Below are 27726 nucleotides of genomic sequence, written 5' to 3' on the forward strand. Positions count from 1 at the left end.
CACTGGATCAGCCATTGTCAAGAAATAAAAACTGCATGTGACAAAGGAAATCCACGAGCTATGTAGGAAGGGATCATGCAGGCGCCTGGCCCTGCTGTCACCAAAGTTGCTCCCCTGAAGTTGGCAGATGGTGAAGTACTCACCAACTGAGGTAAACAGATGTCCCGCTGGGCTGATCACTACCGTGAGCTGTGCCCCTGTGAATCAGACATCTCCCAGTCTGCACTTGCACTCTCCCACATCCTCCTGTCATGGATGTGTTAGATGAAGAACCCTCATCGCTGGAGCTCGAGAAGGCCATAGACCGCCTGGTGAACAGAAGGGCACCGGACAAGGACAGAATCCCAGCCAACCTGCTCAAGCACGGAAAGTCCCATCTATTGCCACACCTTTATGACCTTCTCCTTCTCTGCTGGAAAGTAGGCTCTGTTCCACAGGAGATGTGTGATGCCAACATCATCACACTATACAAAAACAAAGGTGACAGAGGAGTCTGCAACAACTACAGGAGCATCTCACTCATTAGCATCACTCAAGTTAACGTAAGCAACAAAGTGGTATTATGAAAAATAATGGGACTAAATACCAACAAATCCCTAGGGCCTGATGGTTTCACCCCAAGGTTTTAATGGAAGTAGGTGAAGAGATTGCAGATACTTTAACCATAGCCTTCCAAAGAGCTCTTGTTTCAGGAATTGTCCCTTTAGATTGGAAAATTGCAAATGTATCTATTATTTAAGAAAGTTGAGAGAGAAGCCAGGAAATTATAGATCTGTCAGTCTAACATCTGTTGTGGAGAAGTTATTGGAATCTAAACTTAGAATGACTGAGTGCACAGAAATTTGAGCTTATTAGGGAGAACCAACATGATTTGTAAAGGATAGATTACATCCAATGAACCTAATTGAATTTTCTGAGGAAACAACTAAAGTTATAGACAGGGGAACATTTGTGGATGTAGTTTATATTGACTTTCAGAAGGTATTCGATGGGGTTCAACATAAGAGACTGTTAATTAAAATTGAAATTGGAATTGAAGGCAAATTATTATTCTTGTCAGGAAACTGATTAGTGGTAGAAGACAAAGTTTCAGGATAATGGGTATATACTCAAATTGGAACAAAATGACGAGTGGTGTCTTACAAGGATCTGTGTTGTATTTACAAATGACTTAGATAACACAATAGAGAGCCATGCATACAAGTATACTGATGATACTAAGATTGGTGACATAGAAAGTCGTGTAGACAGAAGCATTAAGTTACAGATAGATTAACTGAGTGGGCAGATGGATTTCAAAGGAGGGAAGTGTGAAGTAGGATCAAGAAAGGATAGATTCCAGTATCTTTAAATGGTGAAAAGCTAGGAACAGCGATGGTCCAAAGAGATTTAGGGGTCCATGTACATAGATCACTAAAATGAAGTAGTCATGTACAAAAAATAGTTAAGGAAGCGAAAGAAATATTAGCCTTTACAACTAGAGGGTGGCACAGTGGCGCAGTGGTTAGCACCGCAGCCTCACAGCTCCAGCGACCCGGGTTCAATTCTGGGTGCTGCCTGTGTGGAGTTTGCAAGTTCTCCCTGTGTCTGCGTGGGTTTTCTCCGGGTGCTCCGGTTTCCTCCCACAAGCCAAAAAGACTTGCAGGTTGATAGGTAAATTGGCCATTATAAATTGCCCTAGTATAGGTAGGTGGTAGGGAAATATAGGGTCACGTGGGGATGCAGTAGGAATATGGGATTAGTGTAGGATTAGTATAAAATGGGTGGTTGATGGTCGGCACAGACTCGGTGGGCCGAAGGGCCTGTTTCAGTGCTGTATCTCTAAACATAAAGGGGAGGAAGTTTTGCTCTTTCTTCTTTTTTTTTCTTTTGGGCCTCCTTATCTCGAGAGACAATGGATACGCGCCTGGAGGTGGTCAGTGGTTTGTGAAGCAGCGCCTGGAGTGGCTATAAAGGCCAATTCTTGAGTGACAGGCTCTTCCACAGGTGCTGCAGAGAAATTTGTTTGTCGGGGCTGTTGCACAGTTGGCTCTCCCCTTGCGCCTCTGTCTTTTTTCCTGCCAACTACTAAGTCTCTTCGACTCGCCACATTTTAGCCCTGTCTTTATGGCTGCCCTGGTAAAGTCCTGGTTAGACTACATCTGGAGTACTGTGTACAGTTCTGGGCACCACACCTGAAATTCGCCTTGGAAGTAGTGCAGCGCAGATTCACCAGAATGTTACCAGGAGAAAGATTACATAAAGTAGACTTTTATTCCTGGCGTATAGAAGGTGAAAAGGTGACTCAATTGAGGTTTTTAGGATTTTGAAAGGAATTGATAGGGTAGTTGGAGCAAAACCTGTTCCACTGGTGGGGGAGTCTAGGACATGGGGACATGACCTTAAAATGATGGCCAGGGCATTTAGGAAAGAAGTTCGGAAACATGTTTTCAAACAAAGGATAGTAGAAATCTCTCCCACAAAAAGCAGTAGATACCCACAATTAATAAATTTAAATTTGAGATTGGTGATTTTTGCTAACCAAAGGTATTAAGGTATATGGAACCAAGGCAGGTAAATAGAGTTAAGACATAGATCAGTCATGAACAGGCACTGAATGGCTCACTCCTTTTCCTATGTTTATTTGGCAGTGAGTTCCACATGCTCATCGTTCTCTATGTAAAGAAATTCCTCCTAAATTCTTTACTTGATTTCTTTATGCTTCCTTCCTCTGGACTCAACCACTAATTTTCTCCACATCCATCCTATCAAACCCCTTTAATAACTTTAAAGAACCCTATCAGGTCTCCTCTTAATGTTCTGTTTTCCAGAGAAACAGCCTGAGCCTGCTCAATATTTCCTGATAGTTACATCCTCTGAATTCTGATAACATCCTTCTAAACCTTTTCTGCACATTCTCCATGTGCTTCAATATGCTTTTTTGTAGTATGGAGAATAGAACTGCACATAGTACTCTTAAGTGTGTGTCTGATCACCTCTCTTTCCCTCTTTAAGATATTCCACAAAACCTACCTCTTCCACCAAGCTTTTGGTCACCTGTCCTAATGACTCATTTGGCTTGATATAAATTTATTGTCTGATTATGCTCCTGGGAAGCACCTTGGGACATTTTACTATGCTAAAGGCATCTATAAATGCAAATTGTTCTAACCAATGCTCTATATAAATTTTAACATTACTTCCCTGCTTTTGTATTCTATTCCTCTAGAAATTAATCCCAGTATTCTATTTGCATTCTGTATGACTTTACCAACTTGCATTGCCACTTTTAGTGATTTATGTATTTGTATTCCCAGATCTCTTTGCTCCTCTACCACATTTAGTTTCTTGCCTTCCAAGAAATAGGCAGTCTCCTTATTCTTCCTAGAGATGAACCACGTGACACTTCATTATATTGAATTTAATTTTCCTTTGTATATGTATGTGTATATATAGAATGATTCTGAGCAGTGATTGGGCCCCTAGCACCTATTTTCCATCCTTCATTAAGAAGGAATGCCATGAAGCCTGGATATAGCTGCAAAGCTGCCTTATCCTTATAGAACTCTCTGGTTCAGACAAACTGAATTACAGGGAAGACTGGGTTTTGCAGCAAGCATGTGACATGGATCAACACCTGCGTGAGAGCAAAGGTAAAACAGTTGGGACACTACATCTAGAACTTGTATTAATGTGGGAAAAAAACAGCTCGAGGAAATCAAGAGCAATTAAACAGGTGTAATTTGCTGCAAACCTCTTTTCATTTTAAGTTGAAAAGCAGACACTAATTCTGGTCAGTTACATAGGACTGTAAAACAAATATATGTACAGTTTAAGAAAAAATCAGTCTTCAGCAATGAACAAATGCTTTCAGTTCATTTAGCTAATGTTTCCTGTTAGGTTCGCCCTTTGAAATGCCATATAAAGCAGTAACTCCCACCCCTCCCTGCCCCTTCTCTCCTCAAGGTGCTGATTCATATTACCAGCATTCTGTGGTACTTGCTCATCTGCCCAATCCTTATGAATCAACATAAACAGGGAGTGACATGAGGCTATTGAACCGTGCCAAGAGATGACGGTGGGAGGGTGGCTAAAACTGCTTACACAACATTGACATGTAGGTATTTTCCATTGGAGTCATTGGATAATGAACAGGGGCAAGAAGCTTGGCTTTGGTGGGGGATTGTAGGCCAGAATGCGATGGCCAACTGTATTGACTGCAGTCCTCTGTGCTTGATGCTTTAGGTACTGTGTACACTTTTCATTATTCTTTGAACGGAGATCAACCTACACATTCAAAGCTTCCTTACATATAACCCTTTATCTCCCTCTCTGACCTGATACTAGCCTAGATCTTTTGATTGGCATTATCATTGCCCACTCATTTAAAAAAAATCTATTTCACACTTGGTGTTTACACCACTTTTCATCTCTCCTCCTTAAAACCTACCACTCAATTAAGCTTTTGCTTGCCTGTCCTAATGTCTCCTTCCTTTGTGCAATGTCAGTTCTTTTCTTATACTTCTGTGTAGTGCCTTGGGGCATTTTAACTACATGTCAATGCAAGTTCTTGTTCAGTGGTTATCAGTTACAATGATTTATTATTACTAATATTGATTGTTGACTGCTCGTATGGGAATTAGACTGACATGTTTCAGTTATCTGGACTGAAAGATCCATCTCCCTGTTGCTTCTACAAAGAAATTAGATCCTACCTTAAAGTGAAGCTGTGAGTCAGCAGAAGTGATCTGAAGTGTGATTTAAAGGGGCAGTATCTTTAGTAGTGATTTTCCACTATTCTTAAACTCCTCTCCCCTGTCTCCTCCACCCTCACCTTCAATAATAAGTCCGAGAGCTCAGGGACTTCTTCGTCACTAAGATCGAGACTATCAGATCAGCTGCCTCTGCCACGTCGCCCGTTCCACTAGCCCACCTGGCCAAACTTCCTGTAAAGTTCCCCGCCACCCTAGCCCTGAACTCGCGTCTTTCTCTAGTTTCTCTTCTATCTCCCCTCGTGAGTCATGATGGGACAGAACCCATTGAGTCCACACACCTGCCTTGTTCCCATATTTTTTTATTCCTCTTTCCTTCAACCATGTCTGACCTATTCCTAAATGTTGACCTGTTGCTACTTCAACTCATGAACTTCAGTAATGCATACAATAACCTCACCACCCTGCGGTGAAAAGATTTCTCCTGCTCTCTGTTCTAAATCTCTTGCATTTAATGCTGTATCTGTGTTCCCTTCATTCTAGCAGCTCTATCAAATTACCCCTTATTTGCTTTTGTTCTAATTAAAACAATCGCAATTTTTCAAGTCTTTCTTTTCATTTGTATCTCCTCAAACAAGGTAGTACCACATTGAATTTGCACTGTATCCACTTTATTGACTTAACATCCTTCTTACAGTCTGGAGCCTAAAACTGCACTCATTACTATTTGCCATTTATATTCTCTTCACACACACGTGTGTAAAAGTGTAAAAACTCAGCAGTACAATCATTAGTATGCTTAGTCCTGCGACCCTATTCTTACTTAACTGCTGACCACCCAACCTCCCCTCCTGGTGCCCATGTTAGCTGATATTGTTAACAATTCTGTCTCTTCACGTGTTGTCCCTCTCTCCTTTAAATCTGCCATCATTACCCCTCTCAAAAAAACTAACCCTTCACCCCACTGTCCTTGCAAACGACCACCCCACCAGCAATCTTCCTTTCCTAAGTCCTTGAACGTGTTGTTGCCTCCAAGTCATGCCCATCTTTCCCAGGACTCCACGTTTGAATCCCTGCAATCAGGTTGCCGCCCCTGCCACTTTACCGAAACAGCTCTGGTCAAAGCCACAAACGACTGTTAAGGGAAGCAAGAGAAGAAATAGCGGAGGCTCTGACCACCATTTTCCCAATTTTTTCTGGCTTCAGGCATGGTGCCAGGGGACAGCTAACATTATATGATTGTTCAAAAAGGGATAAAGGGATAGACTGAGTAATTACAGGCCAGACAACCTAACCTCAGTGGTGGGAAAATTATTGGAAAAAATTCTGAGGGACATTTAGAAAGACACAGATTAATCAAAGGCAGTCAGCATGGATTTGTTTCAGGAAAGTCATGTCTTATTAAGAACATAAGAAATAGGAGCAGGAGTAGGTCATTCAGCCCCTCAAGCCTGCCCTGCCATTCAATAAGATCATGGCTGATCTGTCCCAGGCCTCAACTCCTCTTTCGGTCCTGCTCTGCATAACCCTCGACTCCCCGAGATTTCCAAAATCGATCTACCTCTTCCTTAAATACATTTAGTGGCCTAGCCTCTACAACTCTCTGAGGTAAAGAATTCCAGACATTCACCACCTTCTGAGAGAAGAAATTCGTTTGCATCTCAGTTTTAAATGTGGGACCCATTATTCTATAACTATGTCCCCTAATTCAAGATTCCCCAGCCAGTGGAAACATATTCTCAACATCTACCCTGTCAAGCCCTTAGAATCTTATATGTTTCAATAAGATCACCTCTCATTCTTCTAAACTCCGATGAGTAAAGGCCTAACCTGTTTACCTGTTCTTGATAAGACAACCTCTTCATCCCAGGAATCAGCCTAGTGAACCTTTTCTGAACTGCCTCCAATGCTAGTATATCCTTCCTTAAATACAGGGACCAAAACTGTACACAGTACTCCAGGTGCGGCCTCACCAACACCCTGTACAGTTGTAACAAGACTTCCCTATTTTTAAACTCTAACCCCCTAGCAATAAAGGCCAAATTCCATTTGACTTTCTAATTACTTGCTGCACCTGCATGCTAACCTTTTGGCTTTCATGTACAAGAACACCCTCTGTACTGCAGTATTTTGTAGTCTTTCAACATCTAAATAATAATCTGCCTTTTTATTCTTCCTAACAAAGTGGATGACCTCACACTTTCCCACATTGAACTCCATTTGCCAAGTTTTTGCCCACTCACTTAACCTATCTATATCCCTTTGCAGTTTCTTTGTGTCCTCATCACAACATGCCTTCCCACCTATTTTTGTATCATCTGCAAATTTGGATACACTACATTCTGTCCCTTCCTCCAAGTCATTAATGTAGATAGTAACTAGCTGAGGGCCTAGGACCGATCCTTGTGGCACCCCACTAGTTACAGCTTTCCAACCTGAAAAAGACCCCTTAATCCCGACTTTCTGCCTTCTGTGTGTTTGCCAATCCCCAATCCATGCCAACACATTACCGCCAATACCCTGAGCTCTTATTTTGTGCAATAACCTTTTATGTGGCACCTTATCGAAAGCCTTCTGCAAACCCAAGTACACGACATCTACTAGTTCCCCTTTATCCACTCTGCTTGTTATATCCTCAAAAAACTCTAACAAATTTGTCAAACATGATTTCCCTTTCATAAAACCATGTTGACTCTGTTTGATTTCATTATGTTTTTCTAAATGTCCTGCTATTTCTTCCTTAATAATGGACTCTAGCATTTTCCCAATGACAGATGTTAAGCTAACTGGTCTATAGTTCCCTGCTTTCTGTCTCCCTCCTTTCTTGAATAGGGGTGTCACATTAGCAGTTTTCCAATCCGCTGGTGCCCTACCAGAATCCAGTGAGTTTTGGTATATATGACCAATGTCTCCACTATCTCTTTAAAAACCCTTGGATGCAGGCCATCAGGTCCTGGCGACTTGTCTGCCTTTCGCCCCATCAGTTTGTCCAGCACCTTTTCCCTCGTGATAGAGATTGTTACAAGTTCATCCCTCCCATTTATAACCTTGCTCATCTATTATTGTTGGGATGTTTATAGTGTCCTCCACCATGAAGACAGATGCAAAATATTGGATTACATTATCTGCCATTTCCCTGTTCCCTGTTATTAATTCCCCAGTCTCATCCTCTAAATGTCCCACACTTACTTTAGCTACTCTCTTCCTTTTAAATATTCCCATAGAAGCTCTTACTGTTTGTTTTTATATTCCTTGCCAATTTACTCCCAGAATCAAATTTCTCCCTCTTTATTAGTTTTTTAGTCATCTGCTGCTGGTCCCTAAAAAATTCCCAATCCTCTGGCCTACCGCTAGCTTTTGCTGCTTTGCACGCCTTTGTTTTTGATTTGATACTCTCCTTAACTTCCTCTGTTTTCCACGGGTGGTTCATTGTTCTCAACAAGTTCTTCTTTCTGACTGGAATAAATGTTTGCTGAGTGTTATGAAATATCTGCTTAAAAGTCTGCCACTGCTCATCCACTGACTCCCTTTAGTCTAATTTCCCAGCCCACTTTAGACAACTCTTTCTTCATACCTCCGTAATTGACCTTGTTTAAGTTAGAGACACTGGTTTGAGACCCGAGTTGCTCTCCCTCAAACTGAATTTGAAATTCTACCATGTTATGATCGCTTCCCCTGAGAGGATCCTTAACTACAAGATCTCTTATTAATCCTACCTCATTACACATTACCAAATCTAAAATAGCGTGTTCCTGGGTAGGTTCTGCAATGTATTGTTCTAAGAATCAATCCCTGATGCACTCTCCAAATTCGTCTTCCTTGCCAATTTGACTTGTCCAGTCTATATGCAGATTAAAATCACCCATGATAATTGCAGTGCCCTTCTTACACGGCTCCATTATTTCCTGATTAATACTTTGTCCTACAGAGAGGCAACTCTTTGGGGGCCTATAGACCACTCCCACCCGTGATTTCTTTCCCTTGCTATTCCTTATTTCCACCCAAACTGATTCGACATCACGATCTATTACACCTATATCATTACTCACAACTGCACTGATCCCTTCTTTTAATAGAAAAGCTACCCCACCTCCTTTTCCTTTCTGCCTATTCTTCCGGAACATTGAATATCCTTGAACATTGAGTTTCCAGTCCTGGTCACCCTGCAACCACGTCTCTGTGATAGCTATCAAATCATATTCATTTATTTCTATTTGCGCCGTCAACTCATCTATCTTGTTACAAATGCTACGTGCATTCAGATAAAGAGCCTTAAGCTCTGAACATGATTGAAATTTTTGAGGAGATAACAAGGAGGGTCAATGAGGTGGTGCATTTGATGCAGTCTATATGGATTTTAGCAAGGCTTTTGATAAGGCCCCACATGGCAGACTGGTCACGACAGTAAAAGCCCATTGGATCCAAGGCAAAGTGGCAAGTTGGATCCAAACTTGGCTCAGAGATAGGAAGCAAAGGGTAATGATTGATGGGTGTTTTTGTGACTGGAAGGCTGTTTCCAGTGGGGTTCCGCAGAGCTCAGCACTAGGTCCCTTGCTTTTCGTGGTCTATATCAATGATTTGGACTTGAATGTAGGGGGTATGATTAAGAAGTTTGCAAATGACACAAAAATTGGCCGTGTGGTTGATAATGGAGAATAAAGCTGTCGACTGCAGGAAGCCAAAGGACTAATTAGGTGGGCTCAACAGTGGCAAACGGAGTTCAATCTGGAGAAGTGTAAGGTAATGCATTTGAGGAAGGCAAGGGAATATGTCAGGGTTTAAAATGGACTGTCTTCAGGGACACTACACCAATTTCTCTTGCAAAGAGGTACGTAAATGACAGGAAGGCTGGAAGTTAAGGATTGGGTGCCAAGTGGCATGGGAGAGATTAAGTAAAAGATGTGGGGGTGTTAAAAGTGAAGGTTGTCATTATGCATGGCAAACGTGCGTAGTAATAGTGCAGGGTAGGGAGTTGCAAGTGTCCTTAACCAGAATGCAATGTGATGGCTTCATTGGGGAAATGTTATTTTAAGAGGGTGAAGAGTGAGCTGATGCCCAGAGTAGGCAAAGTAGAAAAGGGAGAGGTGTGCAGTGTTACCTTACCTGAGCTGCTGAGGATGTGAAGCATTTGACCCTGGTTTGGAGTCCTGGGGGTGAGAGAACTGGCAGTCTGTGTCTCCTTGCGGTGGGCGCAGAAGACACTTGAATATTCATATTACTGCCCAAAATGTAATAAAAATATTGGTAATCACACAGTGAAGTAATTTGAGAGAAATGAAAGATCCAAGCAGTGTTCCTATCTCGCCTTCTTTCTGTGTTCTGGTGAATAGCAGAGGATGAACAATGCATTTCAAAAGTTGCACAGATGTTTTACCAAACCTTCCATCAGTAAGCATGTAAATGAGTAAACCCAGGAAACCTTTTTGTATCTTCCTGTGGAGGCCAGCCTTAGATACATTTTTAAAAAAAAGGTGTAACAGCAATGTAAATCACACTGGAAATTCTGGGCCATATTATGCACTTGAAGCAACTTGTGTTTACTTCCTGAGTCATGTCTGAGATTTGTGTGTGGGGAGCAGGAGCAGGCAGGATGGTTGGGAAATCCAAGGGGCAGTGGGTCAGCAAAACGGCACAGGCAAGAATCTGGTAAGAAAAAAAGAATTGCATATATATAACATCTTTCACAACCTCAAATGCCTCACAATAAAACTATATCAGAATCGCAGTCATGCTGAATGATGCTGTTAATGGCCCATGGTGCCTACTGGTTGTGGTCTGGGTTGGGAGTACCGGTGGACAGTGCGGAATTCATCTCCAGGAAAACAAGATAGAAGCAAAATACTGCGAATGCTGGAAATCTGAAATAAAATTATTCCAGGAAAAGGACGTGCTCGAGAAAGGCAGGCGGTCAGAGAGACTGCCTCCACCCCGCATAAAAGAGGCAGGTGATGCATTTTCTCGCTATTTCTGGGTATACAAGGCAGGAAATTTAGTTAAGTGCCTCAGTGCTCCAAATGTTTCATCGCACCTGATGTGTCTTGAGAGACAGTTCTGCATGCAATGGCCAAACATGAGATCTTTCTCCAGTTCTTTCATTCAGTCACATCAACTGGGAACACAGGGTTTAGTGAGAGGGAGAAACTGAAGGAAATCAGTATTAGTAGAGAAATGGTGTTGGGGAAATTGATGGGATTGAAGGCCAATAAATCCCCAGGGCCTGATAATCTACATCCCAGAGTACTTAAGGAAGTGGTCCTAGAAATAATGGATGCATTGGTGGTCATCTTCCAAGATTCTATAGACTCTGGAACAGTTCCTACAGATTGGAGGGTAGCTAATGTGACCGCACTATTTAAAAAGGGAGCTAGAGAGAAAACAGGGAATTATAGACCAGTCAGCCTGACGTCGGTAGTGGGGAAAATTCTACAGTCCATTTTTTTTTATTTAGAGATACAGCACTGAAACAGGCCCTTCAGCCCACTGAGTCTATGCTGACCAACAACCACCCATTTATACTAGTCCTACATTAATCCCATATTCCCTACCACATCCCCACCATTCTCCTACCACCTACCTACACTAGGGGCAATTTACAATGGCCAATTTACCTATCAACCTGCTTTGGGAGGAAACCAGAGCACCAGGTGGAAACTCACACAATCACAGGGAGAACTTGCAAACTCTGCACAGGCAGTACCCAGAACTGAATCTGGGTTGCTGGAGCTGTGAGGTTGCAGTGCTAACCACTGCACCACCCAATTATAAAAGATTTTATAGCAGAGCACTTGGAGGGCAGTGGTAGAATCGGACAGAGTCAGCATGGATTTACGAAAGCAAAATCACGCTTGACAAATCTACTAGAATTCTTTGAGGATGTAACTAGTAGAGTTGTTGAGGGGGAGCCAGTGGATGTGGTTTATTTGGACTTTCAGAAGGCTTTTGACAAAGTCCTACATAAGAGATTAGCGTGTAAAATTAAAGCGCATGGAATTGGGGGTAGTGTATTGCGATGGATAGAAAATTGGTTGGCAGACAGGAAATAGAGTAGGGATAAATGAGTCTTTTTCTGAATGGCAGGCAGTGACTAGTGGGGTACCGCAGGGATCGGTGCTAGGACCCCAGCTATTCACAATATATACTAATGATATAAATGAGGGAACTAAATGTAATATCTCCAAAGTTGCAGATGACACAAAACTAGGTGGGAGAGTGAGTTGTGAAGAGGATGCAGAGAGGCTTCAGGGTGATTTGGACAAGTTGAGTGAGTGGGCAAATGCATGGCAGATGCAGTATAATGTGGATAAATGTGAGGTTATCCACTTTGGTAGCAAAAACAGGAAGGCAGATTATTATCTGAACGGCTATTAACTGAGAGAGGGGAATATGCAACGAGATCTGGGTGTTCTCGTACACCAGTCGCTGAAGGTAAGCATGCAGGTACAACAGGCGGTAAAAAAGGCAAATGGTATGTTGGCCTTCACAGTGAGAGGATTCAAGTACAGGAGCAGGGATGTCTTGCTGCAATTATACAGGGCCTTGGTGAGGCTACACCTGGAATATTGTGTGCAGTTTTGGTCTCCTTATCTGAGGAAGGATGCTCTTGCTATAGAGGGAGTGCAGCGAAGGTTTACCAGACTGATTCCTGGGATGGCGGGACTGATGTATGAGGAGAGATTGAGTCGGTTAGGATTATATTCGCTGGAGTTCAGAAGAGTGAGGGGGGATCTCAGAAACCTATAAAATTCTAACAGAACTTGACAGGGTAGATGCAGGAAGGATGTTCCTGATGGTGGGGGAATCCAGAACCAGGGGTCATAGTCTAAGGATATGGGGTAAACCTTTCAGGACTGAGATGAGGAGAAATGTCTTCACCCAGAGAGTGGTGAGCCTGTGGAATTCGCTACCACAGAAAGCAGTTGAGGCCAAAACATTGTATGTTTTCAAGAAGGAGTTAGATATAGCTCTTGAGGCGAAAGGGATCAAAGGATATGGAGGGAAAGCGGGAACAGGTTATTGAGTTGGATGATCAGCCACGATCATAATGAATGGTGGAGCAGACTCGAAGGGCCGAATGGCCTACTCCTGCTCTTTTTTTCTATGTTTCTATGAAACACAAATGCAGAGTGCAAACGTGTGTCCTTACATCAAATACTTGTGCAAAGGGCTCTATGAAAAAGAGCCACAATAATCTCATGTATTGCTTGACTGGAATCTGTGAACAATTTAAAGTACCGACGGAAATATTTTACCGCTGTTCCATTGACAGAAGTTAGAACACGAAAGGCGGCTGTTTGGCCCAAGGAGTCTATTCTCCACATGGGCAATAGTCCTGATCTCATGCTCCCATATCCTTTTATCCCCTTTCATTCAACCACCTATTTAAACTATTCTTAAATGTTGACGAAAACGAACAGCATGGGGCAGGACGTCAGAAATGCTCCATCCATCAATATTGGCGACCACGCTCTGGAAGTGGTTCAAGAGTTCACCTACCTAGGCTCAACTATCACCAGTAACCTGTCTCTAGATGCAGAAATCAACAAGCGCATGGGAAAGGCTTCCACTGCTATGTCCAGACTGGCCAAGAGAGTGCGGGAAAATGGCGCACTGACACGGAACACAAAAGTCCAAGTGTATCAAGCCTGTGTCCTCAGTACCTTGCTCTATGGCAGCGAGGCCTGGACAACGTATGTCAGCCAAGAGCGATGTCTCAATTCATTCCATCTTCACTGCCTCCGGAGAATACTTGGCATCAGGTGGCAGGACTATATCTCCAACACAGAAGCCCTCGAGGCGGCCAACATCCCCAGCTTATACACACTACTGAGTCAGCGGCGCTTGAGATGGCTTGGCCATGTGAGCCGCATGGAAGATGGCAGGATCCCCAAAGACACATGTACAGTGAGCTCGCCACTGGCATCAGACCCACCGGCCGTCCATGTCTCCGCTTCAAAGACATCTGCAAACGCGACATGAAGTCCTGTGACATTGATCACAAGTCGTGGGAGTCAGTTGCCAGCGTTCGCCAGAGCTGGCGGGCAGTCATAAAGGCGGGGCTAAAGTGTGGCGAGTCAAAGAGACTTAGCAGTTGGCAGGAAAAAAGACAAAAGCGCAAGGGGAGAGCCAACTGTGTAACAGCCCCGACAAACAAATTTTTCTGCAGCACCTGTGGAAGAGCCTGTCACTCTAGAATTGGCCTTTATAGCCACTCCAGGCGCTGCTCCACACATCACTGACCACCTCCAGGCGCTTACCCATTGTCTCTCGAGATAAGGAGGCCAAAGAAGAAAGAAGAAATGTTGACATGATCTCTGTTTCAATCACTAATTCCACAGTGCAGTCTGACACCTGCTTTCTGCTAAAAAATTTAGAAAACGGAAATAATTATAAAATAGAAAAACGATTGGGTCTAAACACCTTTCCGTTTTTCTCGAGAAGATCAATCTCCCTACCAGTTATCTGTTAATGAACTAAAATGAGATGACCCACAGCCTCAGCCCACATAAGGAGCACATAACTATTTTTAAAGCAAGTCCATTATTAGGGGAACAAAACCCCAGCTTTTTCATACGCCGGTCTCCATTCCAGTGCCCCAGGCTCCATTTATTTCAGTCATCTTCTCCCCTCAACTATAGCCCCTGTGATTTTAATACCCCCCAACCCCTCACAACTTCAGGCCACCCTCCCATGATTAAAAGCCCTTTATTCCCCGCTGCCATCTCACAATTACTTGCATGTCTGAATATTTTAAGGTGTGAAGGCACCTAGTGTGCTTAAGGTTGTTTGCAGTTCATAATTTGTGAGTATCCATGTTTCAAAGGGCAGTTTGTATTTATTATACTGTAAGTTATTTGGAATTTAAGTAAATGCTTTTTTTTGGGGGGTGATCCAGTTTGTACAGGTTAATCCTCTTAAAAAAATGTGGAAGCCTCTCTCTTATCCGTTACAAGATTCTGGGAAAACCAAATGGCTTGCACTTAAACAATAGTAAGTAATTACATGTCTTGGCAAGAACTGTGTTTCAGATTGAACTCAAATTAAATGGATATTGCACCCAGCATTGGTCATGATTAGTGGGGGAAGAATATTACTGCCTTTGAGAAAGAGCAGCTTAGAGTAACAGAAGTCATACATGATATCAGGAATCAAGGCTGTGAGGAAAGCTTAATAAAGTTGGATTTGTTCTTTTTGGGAGAGACTTGAAGGCAGCCATACAGAAGTTGTCATGTCTATAAAGGGAAGTTGCTAAAGTGAACTTGAATTGCAAAGAGAACAACATTTTAAAATTAAGTGGATCAATTTCTGCGGGCTGGGGGGCAGGGTGGTGGGGGTTCTCCCTCTTATCCACTGTAGCTCCAGTGAAAGAGCTACAAAAACTCTGGAGAAATGGCATAAACACAGCATTTTAAGTAGCTATTCCAGAGTTTGTGCAGCTACAGTAATGCTAGTCTATTATCAAACTAAAGATTAACCTGAAAGGGCGGCACAGTGGCGCAGTGGTTAGCACTGCAGCCTCACAGCTGCAGGGACCAGGGTTCGATTCTGGGTACTGCCTGTGTGGAGTTTGCAAGTTCTCCCTGTGTCTGCGTGGGTTTTCTCCGGGTGCTCCGGTTTCCTCCCACAAGCCAAAAAAGACTTGCAGGTTGGTAGGTAAATTGTCCATTATATAAAATTGTCACTGGTATAGGTAGGTGGTAGGGAAATATAGAGACAGGTGGGGATGTTTGGTAGGAATATGGGATTAGTGTAGGATTAGTATAAATGGGTGGTTGATGGTCGGCACAGACTCGGTGGGCCGAAGGGCCTGTTTCAGTGCTGTATCTCTAATCTAATCTGATACAAAAGCAAAATACTGCAGATGCCGGAAATCTGAACTAAAAACAGAAAAAGTTGCAATTACTCAGCAGGTCTAGCAGCATATATGGCGAGAGCAACAGAAGTAATGTTTCAGGTTGATGACCCTTCATGCTGAAACTCCAGGATGCTTAATGTGTCCTGGCACCATGAACTGAATTAGTGAGCCCGCTGCTGGTCCCAGCAGCAGGCCGAGAAATGGGCGCCATTCTCATTTGTCACATGGGTGGCCGCCCCACCGTGATCATGCAGCAGGCAGCCATTTTGCATAGTGGAGATATGGTCTCCCCAATCACGCAGCTGTTAGGGGGTGGGATGAGCAGGAAGTGAGACACAATTACGGCATCAGATGACTCCGGAGCAGATGCTGGCACCATATTTAAAGCTCTTCCAGCCCTGCTTGCATTGCTTCCTAGCATTCATTTGCTGCTAGCTGCTCCAAACTGAGACCCATTTTGCCTTGACTCTGGATACCCAACTCTGCGAGGCGGACCCCACAGGATGGCCGAGCCAAGACACATAGGGTGGCCCCATGTTTTAGTGATGCCTCCTTCCAGATTCTCTTCCAGGTTGCAAGGGAAAGGAGGGAGGTCCTCTTTCCCCAGTAATGGCAAGAACAGATCCTCCCACCTGACCAAGCAAGCCTGGGTGGTGATAGCTGGGGAGGTCACCAGCCATGAGGTCACACCCTGCAAGTAGGTACAGTGCCGCAAGAGGTTCAACGACCTCTTTCTTTCTGCTAAGGCTCCATACCTCTCTTTTTTTAGTGATTGCAAGTGGCTACATAGGAGGAAGTGAAGCATGAGAAGGGTGGCACTACCATGGGGAGGGCAGAGGGGGTTAGGTATCACCTCATACTGGCAGATGCACGGCTGTATCTCGACCACAGGCCACCTTCTTTCACAGCTCACTGCCATTAACTCACTTGAGAGTGGATGACAGCATGAACTACATGTGAAAATCTAGTAGGGGATGAGGGGCCGACACTCACAGAACTGTTATATTCATCTCTCTATGAAGTATGACCTTCTTCATCTTTCCTCTTGCAGGACAAGAGGACCCACAACTGGAATAAGACAGCCCAAACGGAGGCATTCCGGATCTTCGGCCTCTCACCACGACCGAGGAAGAGGGTTTGGACACAGGGTGTCCATGCCATATCAGATGGAGATACTGGAGTCTCCGTGCAAAAGCGTGAGGATTGCCTTCCATCGACGTACCGATCACTTCTGGAGACCCACATCACATATGATTGGCATGCCAAGATCTGCACAGCCTAACCCACACATATTTCTGTTCTCTCATGCAGGTTAGCATCCGTAGGAGACTCAGCCAGAAGGTGGACAGACATACACCTCTGAAGAGGAGCACTCAAATGCTGCACTCAAATACTTGACTCTCCTGCACCTTACACCTGCGCAGATACTTTCACCTCGGTGGGTTTCTGCTCTGCTGTAGAATCAGGGTCACAAGCTGGTGAGAGCACCGCATACATGCCTGAGCAGCTAGCTGAGGCTGAGACAGCCGAGGCCACTGACAGTTGGAGGACTGTAGGTGGCCAGGCCTATGCTGAGCCTTAGGCTGATGACAGGCCTCTGGTGTTGACAGCACAGGGCATGCTGGTGTTGCAGGGGGAGGTAAGGCAACAACTGGTGAGATGCCAGAGGCCATGCGCAAACATGAGCAGATGATGGGGGAGTCCACCATGTCATATCTACTGCGATGTCTCAGGCATGTGAGCGGATGACTTCCTCCATTGACAGATCCCACAGATTTGGAAGAGGGCACATACCTGTAGGAAATGCCTTCAGTGGTCACATTCCAGTTGAATGGCAACTGGCTGGCCCATTGCATCCTTGCTGGACACATGCAGTCTATCACACCTTGCACCTGGGGAAATCCAGTAATAGTCCCAAATCTGATGGCCCTCTTGGCCTACTGTCAGGGTCAGTCCGGTAGTGCACATAGTCGCTGGCCCTCTTGAACAGGGCATTGTTAATCTCCTTTATGCAGTTGTGGGCTGCTGCCTGGGTGACCCCACGCGTGTCTGGTGGAGCTCTAGAATGAAACACTTAAAAAAAATTTAGTTCCACAGTGATCTTCAGGGTCACTGGCATAGGGTGACCCCTGAATCCCATAGGTTGCAACTTGTCCTGCAGAAGGTGATGGCCTCCCTGGAGAGGTGTACTCTTCACTAACAATGCCGCTTTGACATTTAGAGGTAGCTGATCCAAGTCTGGTACACACTCTCTGGCGCATACGGGCCCTTCTTGATATAGCTGGCTGCTACTGCTCTCGGTGTGGAGCTTCATGGGCAGGTGCAACTGCATCTTGGCCCTCCCTCCATTGGAGGTGCCACATGGGTCCAAAAATCAGGGTGAATGAGACCCATACCATGTGACCAGTGGGCCTACAGAGTGCTGTCGCTGCAAAAATGACACTGCCCTGGCAAGTGAAGTTCTGTTACTTCTGCTGGCAGACTCCTGATGGTCCTCAGTGCCCACCAGAGACAGCCACTGAAACCCAAACCCCTCCCCCCTCACAGAGCCCCCAAGACCCAGCACCTCTCAGCAGAGTCCCTGCCCCACCTTGAAGAACACCTAACCCTCTTTTCAGATCACAGAGCACTGCAGTCTGAAAATGGCCTCTGCAACCCCATGCAGTGCTGGTCATGGCACTGAAGCCTTACCTATGCTGCCAGCTTTCACCAGTTGTGAACCTGAAGACATATGAGTGCTGCCCACCATCCACTTAATCTTAAGATCCCCATTAAATTGCAATGAATGAAATGCTAATGTATTTAAAGTGTTTTACAATTTGAAACGCTTTACCACTGACAAAATCTGTAATCATCGTCATGATACTGGATTTCTGGCTGCCACCATTCCCGCTTTAAACGGCCGCACAAAATTCTGTCCAGTATTCCTGGCTACAAGGTACTCAGGAAAGATAGGGAAGGAATAAAAGGAGGGGGTGGTAGTATTGATCAAAGAAACTGTTATAGCACTGGAAAGGGATGATGGAGGTGAGGGGTCAAATACAGAATCTATTTGGTCAGAAGTAGGGAATAGAGAAGTATACTGTAAAGTATACGGCAGAACACAGAAGAGTGGGAAATGAGAGAGAAACAAATTGGCAGGCAAATTATAAAAAGGTGCAAAATAATGGGGAAATTACCTGATTAGAGATCCAAAGAAGGAGATAGGAAGTGATTCAATAGATGTTTGTAATCATTAATGGTTTGACAATAAATGAGAAACTTTACAGGGGAAGAGTTGGTAACCAGAGGACATACATCAGGTGCTTGACAAAAGAACTAGAAGTGACATGAGGAAAAAAAAACATTTAAACAGTGAGTTAAGATGATCTGCAATGCAGTGCCTGAAAAGGTGGTGGAAACAGATTCAAAAGTAACATTTTAAAGGGAATTGGATAAATACTTGAAGGAAAAAAAATGACATAGCTATAAGAGCAGGTGAGTGAAACTAAGTGGATAGCTGAATCAAAAAGCCAATATGGACACAATGGGCCAAATAGCCATCTTCTATTCTGTACCATTCAATAATTCAATGCTGTTCCACAAAGTACAAAGAAATGGGACACGCTCACCATTTCCCACATGGTGATCTGTCACTCGCAGCTGTGGCATCGAGAAAGTGCTGAACAGAGGTTATGCCTTATAAAATGCACAGGTGAGTGTTTGAGGCAACACCAGTAATCGAGCAGAAACCCAGGCAACACACGAAAGTCATCAGCTTTACTTACAGTGAATGCCACTGCAGTCTCAGTACAATTTTCATTATGTACATACTTTACAAACACGACGTGTCAATACAGGTTACGTATACAAGTAAAAATGAATGCAAAATGATTGGTAATCTGCATGCCGGTTAAACAGTTTTAATCATATAAATATTATAAACTATTTTCTGCTCTTTCCCATTAAAGTATAATGCGAAAGAAAAATCAAAATAGGAAAGTCCTCTTGCTGTAACTTACATGAACTCAGTTCTTGGAATTACAAAAGGTATTTGCCAGGGAATTAATGTTCTGTTAACACTGAACAGGAGCTAACTAATAAAATGGAGGGCAGTTTTTTAAAAATATATAACAGATTCATGTGGTGCTAGTACTAAGTTTAAATATCTGAAGAGCACTGTGTCGCCCTATTCACCAGTTTTAGATGAGCAAATCCATGCACTAAACATTATTCTGTGCATAATTTATTCTCAATACTGTACAACTCAAAAATAAAACTCTTCTGCTTTCAGGTATGATTCCACCTAAAATCCCACCTGGAAATCAGTGAATCCTGCATTAGGAGAATTAACTTCACTTGTGATTATTAAGCAGCCAAACTTCTTTACAAAATCACAGCAAGACAGATTAACATATACAATGGGAGTTATCAAAGAATAGCTCAGTCTTTGGTGTACATTTAATTACAAACACACAATGGTCACATAATTTCTTCTAGCAGGCTATGTTTTGGATGCAGGGGCTGGTCGCAGATTTTGCACAACGGGTAATGGCTTTTTAAGTTTATAGGCTGGGGTTTTTCTTATTCGTTCTCCTTTAACATCGACAATGAATGGCAGAAGAGGTGGTTTTTCAACCATTAAGCCGATTCCTGCTGGTGTGTAGGCGCGAAGCTGAATTTTATCCTCTGAATGAGCGGTCACTGCAACCCAGCCTGAAGAAAGGTAAGTAACCACAAAAGGTTTCACATTTGTTATAATAGTTCTGCAAAGCACCCGAGTGTCTGCGTTTTCTTACTGTTTGAAGTTACTGAAGTCATTATTCAGTACAGCTGACTAGAATTCTCTACATTACAGCACTTCATCTATGTTAATAATCATTTGAACCTAATATACATTGCTCAAATAGCCCCATAACATCTGACCAGTTATTTCAATTTGTCCACTCAACTCAAAAGCGGGGCACGGTAGAGTCTTCAATTTCTCAACTTTAAGTTCTCCAATCCATCTAATGTTTCTCTGAGCTCAGAATGGGCACAGTTAGGACATTAATTGATCCACAAGAAATATTACAAAAATAGATTTATTCAGGGACCCCACTCACCCGAGCCCTAAATGCCACATCAAAAGGACAGATGACCAAACCCTAGGGTTCTGCCAATGCAGCTCTGAAACTAGTCAACAGTAAACGTGGAAGAGACTCGAGTAACAGAAACCAATCCATTCTCCCCTTGTCTAGTAAGAGTTATTAGTACCATTTACTCCTTGCACCACCACCCCCACCCCCACCCCCCCCTCCACAAACAGCAGCATTAGCTACCCTGATGGGCAGAAATTCTACAGTACAAAAGCAAAATACTGTGGATGCTGAAAAATCTGAAATAAAAGACAGAAAATGCTGGAAATAGTAGGTCAGGCAGCATCTGTGGTAAGAAACTCCAGGTCTGACTTTCCAAGTTGAAAGATTACAGACATTAACTATTTCACTCTTCACAGATGCTGCTCGTGAGCATTTCAGCATTTTCTGTTTTTATTACAAATTCAACTTTTTTTTCCCCTCACTTTCTTGAGGGGTGGCATTGCTGGCAAGGCCAGCATTTATTGCCCATTCCTAACTAACCTTGAAGTGGCGGTGGTGAGCCACCTTCTTGAATCACTACAGTTCATGTGGTGTAGGTACACCCACAGTGCTGTTGGGGAGAGTGGTTCAGGACTTTGACCGAGCAACAGTGAAGAAATGGCAATATAGTTCCAAGTCAGGATGGCGTGTTACTTGCAGGGGAACTTGCAGGTGGTGGTGTTCCCATGCGTCAACTGTCCTTGTCTTTCTAGGTGGTAGAGGTCGTGGGTTTGGAAGGTGCTGTTGAAGAAGCCTTGATAAATTGCTGCAGTGCATCTTGTAGATGGTACACACTGCTGCCAGAGGCAGTGAATGTTTGAGGTGAAAGGAGTGATCAAGATGCTGCTTTGTCTTGGATGGTGTCGAGCTTCTTCAGCATTGTTGGAGCTGCACTCAACCAAGCAAGTGGAGAATATTCCATCACACTGCTGACTTCTGCCTTAATAGTGGACAGGCTTTGAGGATTCAGGTGGAGTTACTTGCCTCTGAATTCCCAGTCTCTAACTGCTCTTGTAGCCAGTGTTTGTATGGCTGGTCCAATTAAGTTTCTGATCAATGGTAACACCCAGGATATTGATGTCTGGGGTATTCAGCAACTGTAATGCCAATGATCATCAAGGGGAGACAGTTAGATTTTCTCCTATTGGAGATGGTAATTGCCTGGTCATTGTGGGGCGTGAGTTACTTGCCACTTATCAGCTGAAGCCTGAATGTTGTCCAGGTCTTGTTGCACATGGACAGGTACTGCTTCAGTATCTGAGGAGTCACGAATGGTGCTGAACACTGTGCAGTGAGCATCCCCACTTCTGACCTTATGATAGAGGAAAGGTCATTGATGAAGCAGCTGAAGGCGGCTGGGCCTAGGATACTACTGAGAAACTCCTGCAGCGATGTCCTGGGACTGAGACGATTGACCTCCAACAACCACAACCATCTTCCTTTGTGCTAAGCATGACTCCAACCAGTGGAGAGTTTTCCCCCTCATTCCCATTGACTGCAGTTCTGCTAGGGTTCTTTGATGCCACATTTGGTCAAATGCTGCCTTGATATCAAAGGCAGTCACTCTCACCTCACTTCAAGTTCAGCTCTTTTGTTCAGGAACTGAGCAGCCTTGTGGAGCCCAAACTGAGCATAAGTGAGCAGGATATTGCTAAGTAATTGTCACTTTAATAGCACTGACGAAGATGCCTTCCATCACCTTGCTGATGATTGAGAGTAGACTGATGGGGTGGTAATTGACTGGGTTGGATTTGTCCTGCTGTGTGTGTACAGGACATACTTGGGCAATTTTCCACATTGTCAGGTGGATGCCAGTGTTGTAGCTGTACTGGAACAGCTTGGCTAGGGGCGCAGCTAGTTCTGGAGCACAAGTCTTCCATCCTATTGCCGGAATGTTGTCAGGGCTCATACCTTTGCAGTATCCAGCGTCTTCAGCTGTTTCTTGACATCACGTGGAGTGAATCGAATTGGCTGAAGACTGGCATCTGAGATGCTGGGGTCCTCAGGAGCAGGCCAAGATGAATCTGATGACTGAACTAAGATAGCTATTCAGAGCAGCAGCAGCCATCTACCCTCTGTCCAGTACTGTAGTAAATTAAGCATAACGAAGCATCTTTGAGCTTTTTTGGAATGGTCACCAGGACAGCAACATTGTCTAGTGTGACATGCAGAGTGACAATGGTGGACTTGGGAATCTGCTCCTTGGTGGACACTCGGGTCTTGGTAAATGCTGCAGAACTCAAGCTCCAGACTTCAGAATCAGAGGCTGGGCCTATGATGGGAAACATCTCGAGGCATTTCTAACATACAGTGGCTGATTTTACAGGCAAGTTAATAGTTATTTGCAGTGATACAACAATTTTAATGGTTTACTTTAAATTGTTTGTACAGATACATCTTCAGCTGGGTCACGAATAAAAAAATGGCAGATTTTCTGTGGGATCTTTATTTGGCTAATGAGAATAGAACACAATTTTTTTCTTTCTGCTATAGATTTATGTGCTGCATGCTATACACAAGATCTATTTTACGAATGTCAGAAATATACTTATGAGCCTGGCATATTGCAATAGAATTGAGTTGATAAGCCTAGCTGTGCATCTATTTCCAGATCTTGTTGTCTTAAACATATGATAGAATTCAAAGAAAATTTACAACACAGAAGAAACCCATTCGGCCCATCGCGTCCGTGCTCGCTGATGAAAAGCTACCCAGCCTAATTCCACATTCCTGCACTGGATCGGTAGCCCTGCGGGTCATGGTTCTTAAAGTGCAGATTCAAGTACTTTTTAAAATGTTGGCAGAGTTTCTGCCTTTATCACCCTTTAGGCATTGAGTTCCACATACCTACCAACCTCTGGGTGAAAAATGTTTCCTTATCTCCCTTCTAATCCATCTACAAATTATTTTAAATGTATGCCCCTGGTTTTTGACCCCTCTGTTAAAGTAAATAGGTAGCCCCTATTTAATCTATCTAGGCCCTCATAATTTTACATAACTCCAATAAGTGACCCCTCAGCCTCCTCTGTTCCAAGAAAAACCACCCCAGCCTATCCAATCTTTTCTCAGCTCAAATCTTCCAGTCTACATCAAAAATGGATTAATTAAAGAATACTACCTGCTGAAGAGAGCTTTATGTCAGCTACAGCTTCAAGGGTACCAATTCCGTCCAACTCAATGTCCTGAGATTCCAGGGGAGGGAAATCTTTCATCCTTTCCTCTCCGCCAATAGGAACCTAGCAGAAATATGGACACAAGTCAGTAGAGTTTGTAAGTACTTCAGCATCCTTGATAGAATACAGGTTTGATCTGTCACATGGAAGGCTGGTTTGGTATAAACGGAGTGCTTTCGACTCTTTACAAATCCTAGACTGCAAAAGGACTTCTTGCCATGCTGTGCCTGTACCACGATCCCTTCTTCCAATGACTCTATTCATTTCCCCCAGTTCCTGTCTGTTGGATCTGTCCTGAAGAATTTATTTTCGGCTCTCAAGCTTCTGAAATTCCTTTTTCCTCAGCTAACAATTCCCCCCTGGATGGGATCTGTCCCATTTCTCATGCTTCTTCCTTGACCCCATGTTCCCCACCTGCTGCTCCTCCTTCAATGGTGACAGTGCCCTCAGCCTCTTCATTCATGATCCCAAACGCATTATCTGCACCCGTTCTCACTTTACAGAGGAACCTCTAGCTCCCCTTCCTTGTCACCCTCCCATATGAATGCAGGTGATTCATCTCCCACGTCACTATGCAGGGTTTCAAACACTTCTTCCATGTGAGGCACCATATACTTCTTCCAACCAAGTATATTGTATTCACTGCTCACTGTACAATCTACTTTCCATTGGGGAAAACAAACAGATCAGGTGATCATTTTGCTGGACACCTTAGTTCTGTATGCAAGTGTGACTATGAGCTGTCAGTGGCTTGCCAATTCAATCTGCCCATTCCCACACTAACTTATTGGCCTCATACACTGTTTCAATGAAGCTTCAATAACAGTACATATCTTTCTCCTCGGCACCCTGTGACCCTCTGGCCTAAACAATAACTTCAGTAACTTCAGCACTTTGATGGAGGCCTGAAATCACTTCTTGGAGTCACTAACCTAACCACTTCATGGTTTTTAGTTTTAACAACCTAAGTTCAGTGCAGATCAGCAAAGCTGCTGTCATTCTTCACTTGTCAGCCTCTACTCGTTTTCCTTAGTGACATGTACTCCATATGCCAAGATTTATTACTGAACTATAGTAAGTTAGTTATTCGCCACTAATTTTCGATTATTCTTCCAAACTTACTGCAATAACTACATGGTAAAGAAGTTACCTTCGCACACAACTGCATCATCAATATCAAATGACTAAGACACACTGATACCAGTCTCATTTTTTAACCCAAGCATCAGCTTGGCTCTTTGGTCGAACTCTACTGAATCACAAGGTTGTAGAGGTTCAAGCCCTAATCCAGCACATAACCTGAAATAGCATTATACTATTAGCAATGTTGCCTTTCAGATGAGATGTTAAACCAAGGCCCCTTATGTGTGTTCAGGTGGATGTAAAGATCCCACGACACATTTTGAGTAGAAGAGGAGCTCTCCTGGTGACCTAGCTAACACGTATTCTTCAATTCGCACATCCAAAAACAGATAAACTAGTCATTTATTGTATTGCTATTTGAGAGACTTTCTGACCGCTGCAGCATTTGCCTATATAACAGTGACCACTTCAAAAGTACTTCACTGGCACTGATATCCGGAGGACATAAAAGTTCTTTCGCTAAGGGTTCCCCCAATGACCTGCAGTGGTGGAATTGGAAAATATTCTATAACCAGAATTTGTTATTAAGAGAATTCAATGTAATTTATCAGTCCTTCATGCACTGATTGACACCCAATCTCCCACAGAAAACGGCACCTTGGTTTTCACACCTAGCCTGCAAAGGCATTTTATTAATGAAGCAGAGCTGATGTAATCTGAAATGAAGACTGCTTAAAGTATTCCTAGAACATATCGTTTCCATTATCCACAGGCTGGTTACTTTATCTAGAGCAGTGAATTTCCAAAACAACTGGTTCTATTATTCTGATGGTGCAGTGCACTTAAACAGTGAGTAGACAAGTAATAAAGGCCAGGAAGGCCTTTGGCTCCATCTTCAGTTTATGCCAATTTAGCTTAGCTCGACCATAGTGGTAGCAGGGGTGTTACAGATTGCCTCAAAATGCTGGATTCAGGAATGGAGTACAAGAAAGGGGGAAAAACAGCCAGGGTTCCTGCACCAGATCATCAACTGATCGCTGCTGCAAATGCAAGTATGTGCTCTTCAGATGCTCGATTTCAAGTCTCCTCTTCCCACTCTCACGCCAGTACAATATCCTGTCAACATGGACAGAAACGTTTGTGGTACTTTAGTGGTAAAAAGGATGCACTCATGGAATTGTACCCTCTCAAAAAGTCAGAGCCATCAGCAAAGTGAAAAGTAGAAAAAAGGCACCAATTATAATTATTTCAGATACCACTGATCAGAAACAGGAATATAGTTAACCTGACATTTAAATTTAATAAAATCACAACTGAAAGCCCAACAGGAAGCATACCTTACAAAAAATAAAGCTCATGCTTTTTTGAAATGCTTCTGTATTAATTTTGCCTGAATTGCAACTTTTCTTATTCTTCATTAAATTTGTAATATGGAATACATCTTTTGGGGGAAAAAAAAAAGTTAAACATGGTTAAAATTTATTTCTGCGCATGTATTTTCATGGCTTGAAATTCCAGCCCAGAACTGCATTACTTGAACTTGTATTCAACACAACTAAAAATCCTATCAGAACAACAGGCAAATTACAGGATGACATTTTGGCCATATTCATATACTGTAAGTCCAAAACAGACACTGGTCTATCATAAAGTTACCCATTCAAATTTCAACTGTACACACACTGCAACTTTTTCCTGAACTCTGATATAGAATAATGGCCTACCCCAAGTAATTCTTTTCCAGCATGCTTCTGGTAGATTGAATCTGCTTTATCAAGACTCGTAATGTGGACTGGAAGCTGGTTGGAAGCAACAACAGAAAACCAGGCCGATTTTTCTCCCTGCATAATGCAATGAAAATGTCTCAAAACAATGTTTAAAAAATGTTAAACTACCGATGCTTCAAATCCAATACAAAAACAGAATGCTTGAAACATTCAGCAGGTCAGGCAGTATCTGTGGAGAGAACAGATGAATTGGATTTTAGGTGTCAGCCCTTAGCCAGAACTAAGTGCACCTGTGTCAGCCAATGCAGAATATTGAACATGGGGAAAGGGAGCTCAAATTTCAATATATTAAACCTGAAAATGTGGCTGTTTTATCCCTATATTACTTCCCACAATTAATATTTTTAAGCAGGTAACATACCTAGCACTATGACCCTGAGAAGACTCCTAGCTACTTTAGTGTACAGAAACAAACAGGGCAAGATCAAATACTGAATCAAACACACAGCTCCTGTTTGACGTAAAAATAATTTCTCTTCGAGCCATGTAACTGTGTTATTTAGGCTAAAATTAAACACAGCAAAGATGCAGCAGCAATCTCAAACATCTGTTGAATTCTCACTTTCTCCAAGAATCACTTTCAGCATTATTCCAAACCAAGAATTGAAATATTACATTTATAGCAATAGAAAGAGCTTATTTGTACCGAAAGTAGCTTTTAGAACCTGTATTAGTGTCTTGTTAATTTGTTGTTTCTCTTTTCAGAGTTGGCAGACTCACTGTACTTTGGTAGTATTTCTCATTGTATTTATTTCTCTCCCATGTTTACACCTTTTCCTCAGGTATTCACACCACCTTAGTTTCTTATCCATTTCCTTACCCAGGGAAACCACAGGTTAGATGACTACTCTGCTGAACAACTCTGTTCTGTCTACAACTGTGACCCTGAGGTCCTTCTCACTTGCCAATTCAATTCTCCATCTCATTCCCACTCTGCTCTCCGTCTTTGGCCTTTGTCGTTGTCCAGTGAAGCTCAACTTAAGCTCGAGGAACAGCACCTTATCTTTACGCTTTACAGCCCTCTGACCTTAGCATTGTAGT

General features: G+C 43.2%; 1 protein-coding gene across 1 annotated transcript in view; it reads right to left on the reverse strand.

The window, feature by feature from the left end:
- Positions 1-19288: 19288 nt before the first annotated feature.
- The window catches only part of noa1 (nitric oxide associated 1), a 38118-nt gene continuing 29680 nt past the window's right edge, over positions 19289-27726 (reverse strand). Inside the window, exons 5-7 of the mRNA XM_068030395.1 lie at positions 26623-26739; positions 23761-23878; positions 19289-20238 (exon numbers count right to left, since the gene is read on the reverse strand). Of these exons, the coding sequence (XP_067886496.1) occupies positions 20027-20238; positions 23761-23878; positions 26623-26739 (447 nt within the window). The 3' untranslated portion in view covers positions 19289-20026. The remainder of the gene's footprint in view (positions 20239-23760; positions 23879-26622; positions 26740-27726) is intronic.

Source organism: Heterodontus francisci, chromosome 4, assembly GCF_036365525.1.
Source record: "Heterodontus francisci isolate sHetFra1 chromosome 4, sHetFra1.hap1, whole genome shotgun sequence".
Classification (NCBI taxonomy): domain Eukaryota; kingdom Metazoa; phylum Chordata; class Chondrichthyes; order Heterodontiformes; family Heterodontidae; genus Heterodontus; species Heterodontus francisci.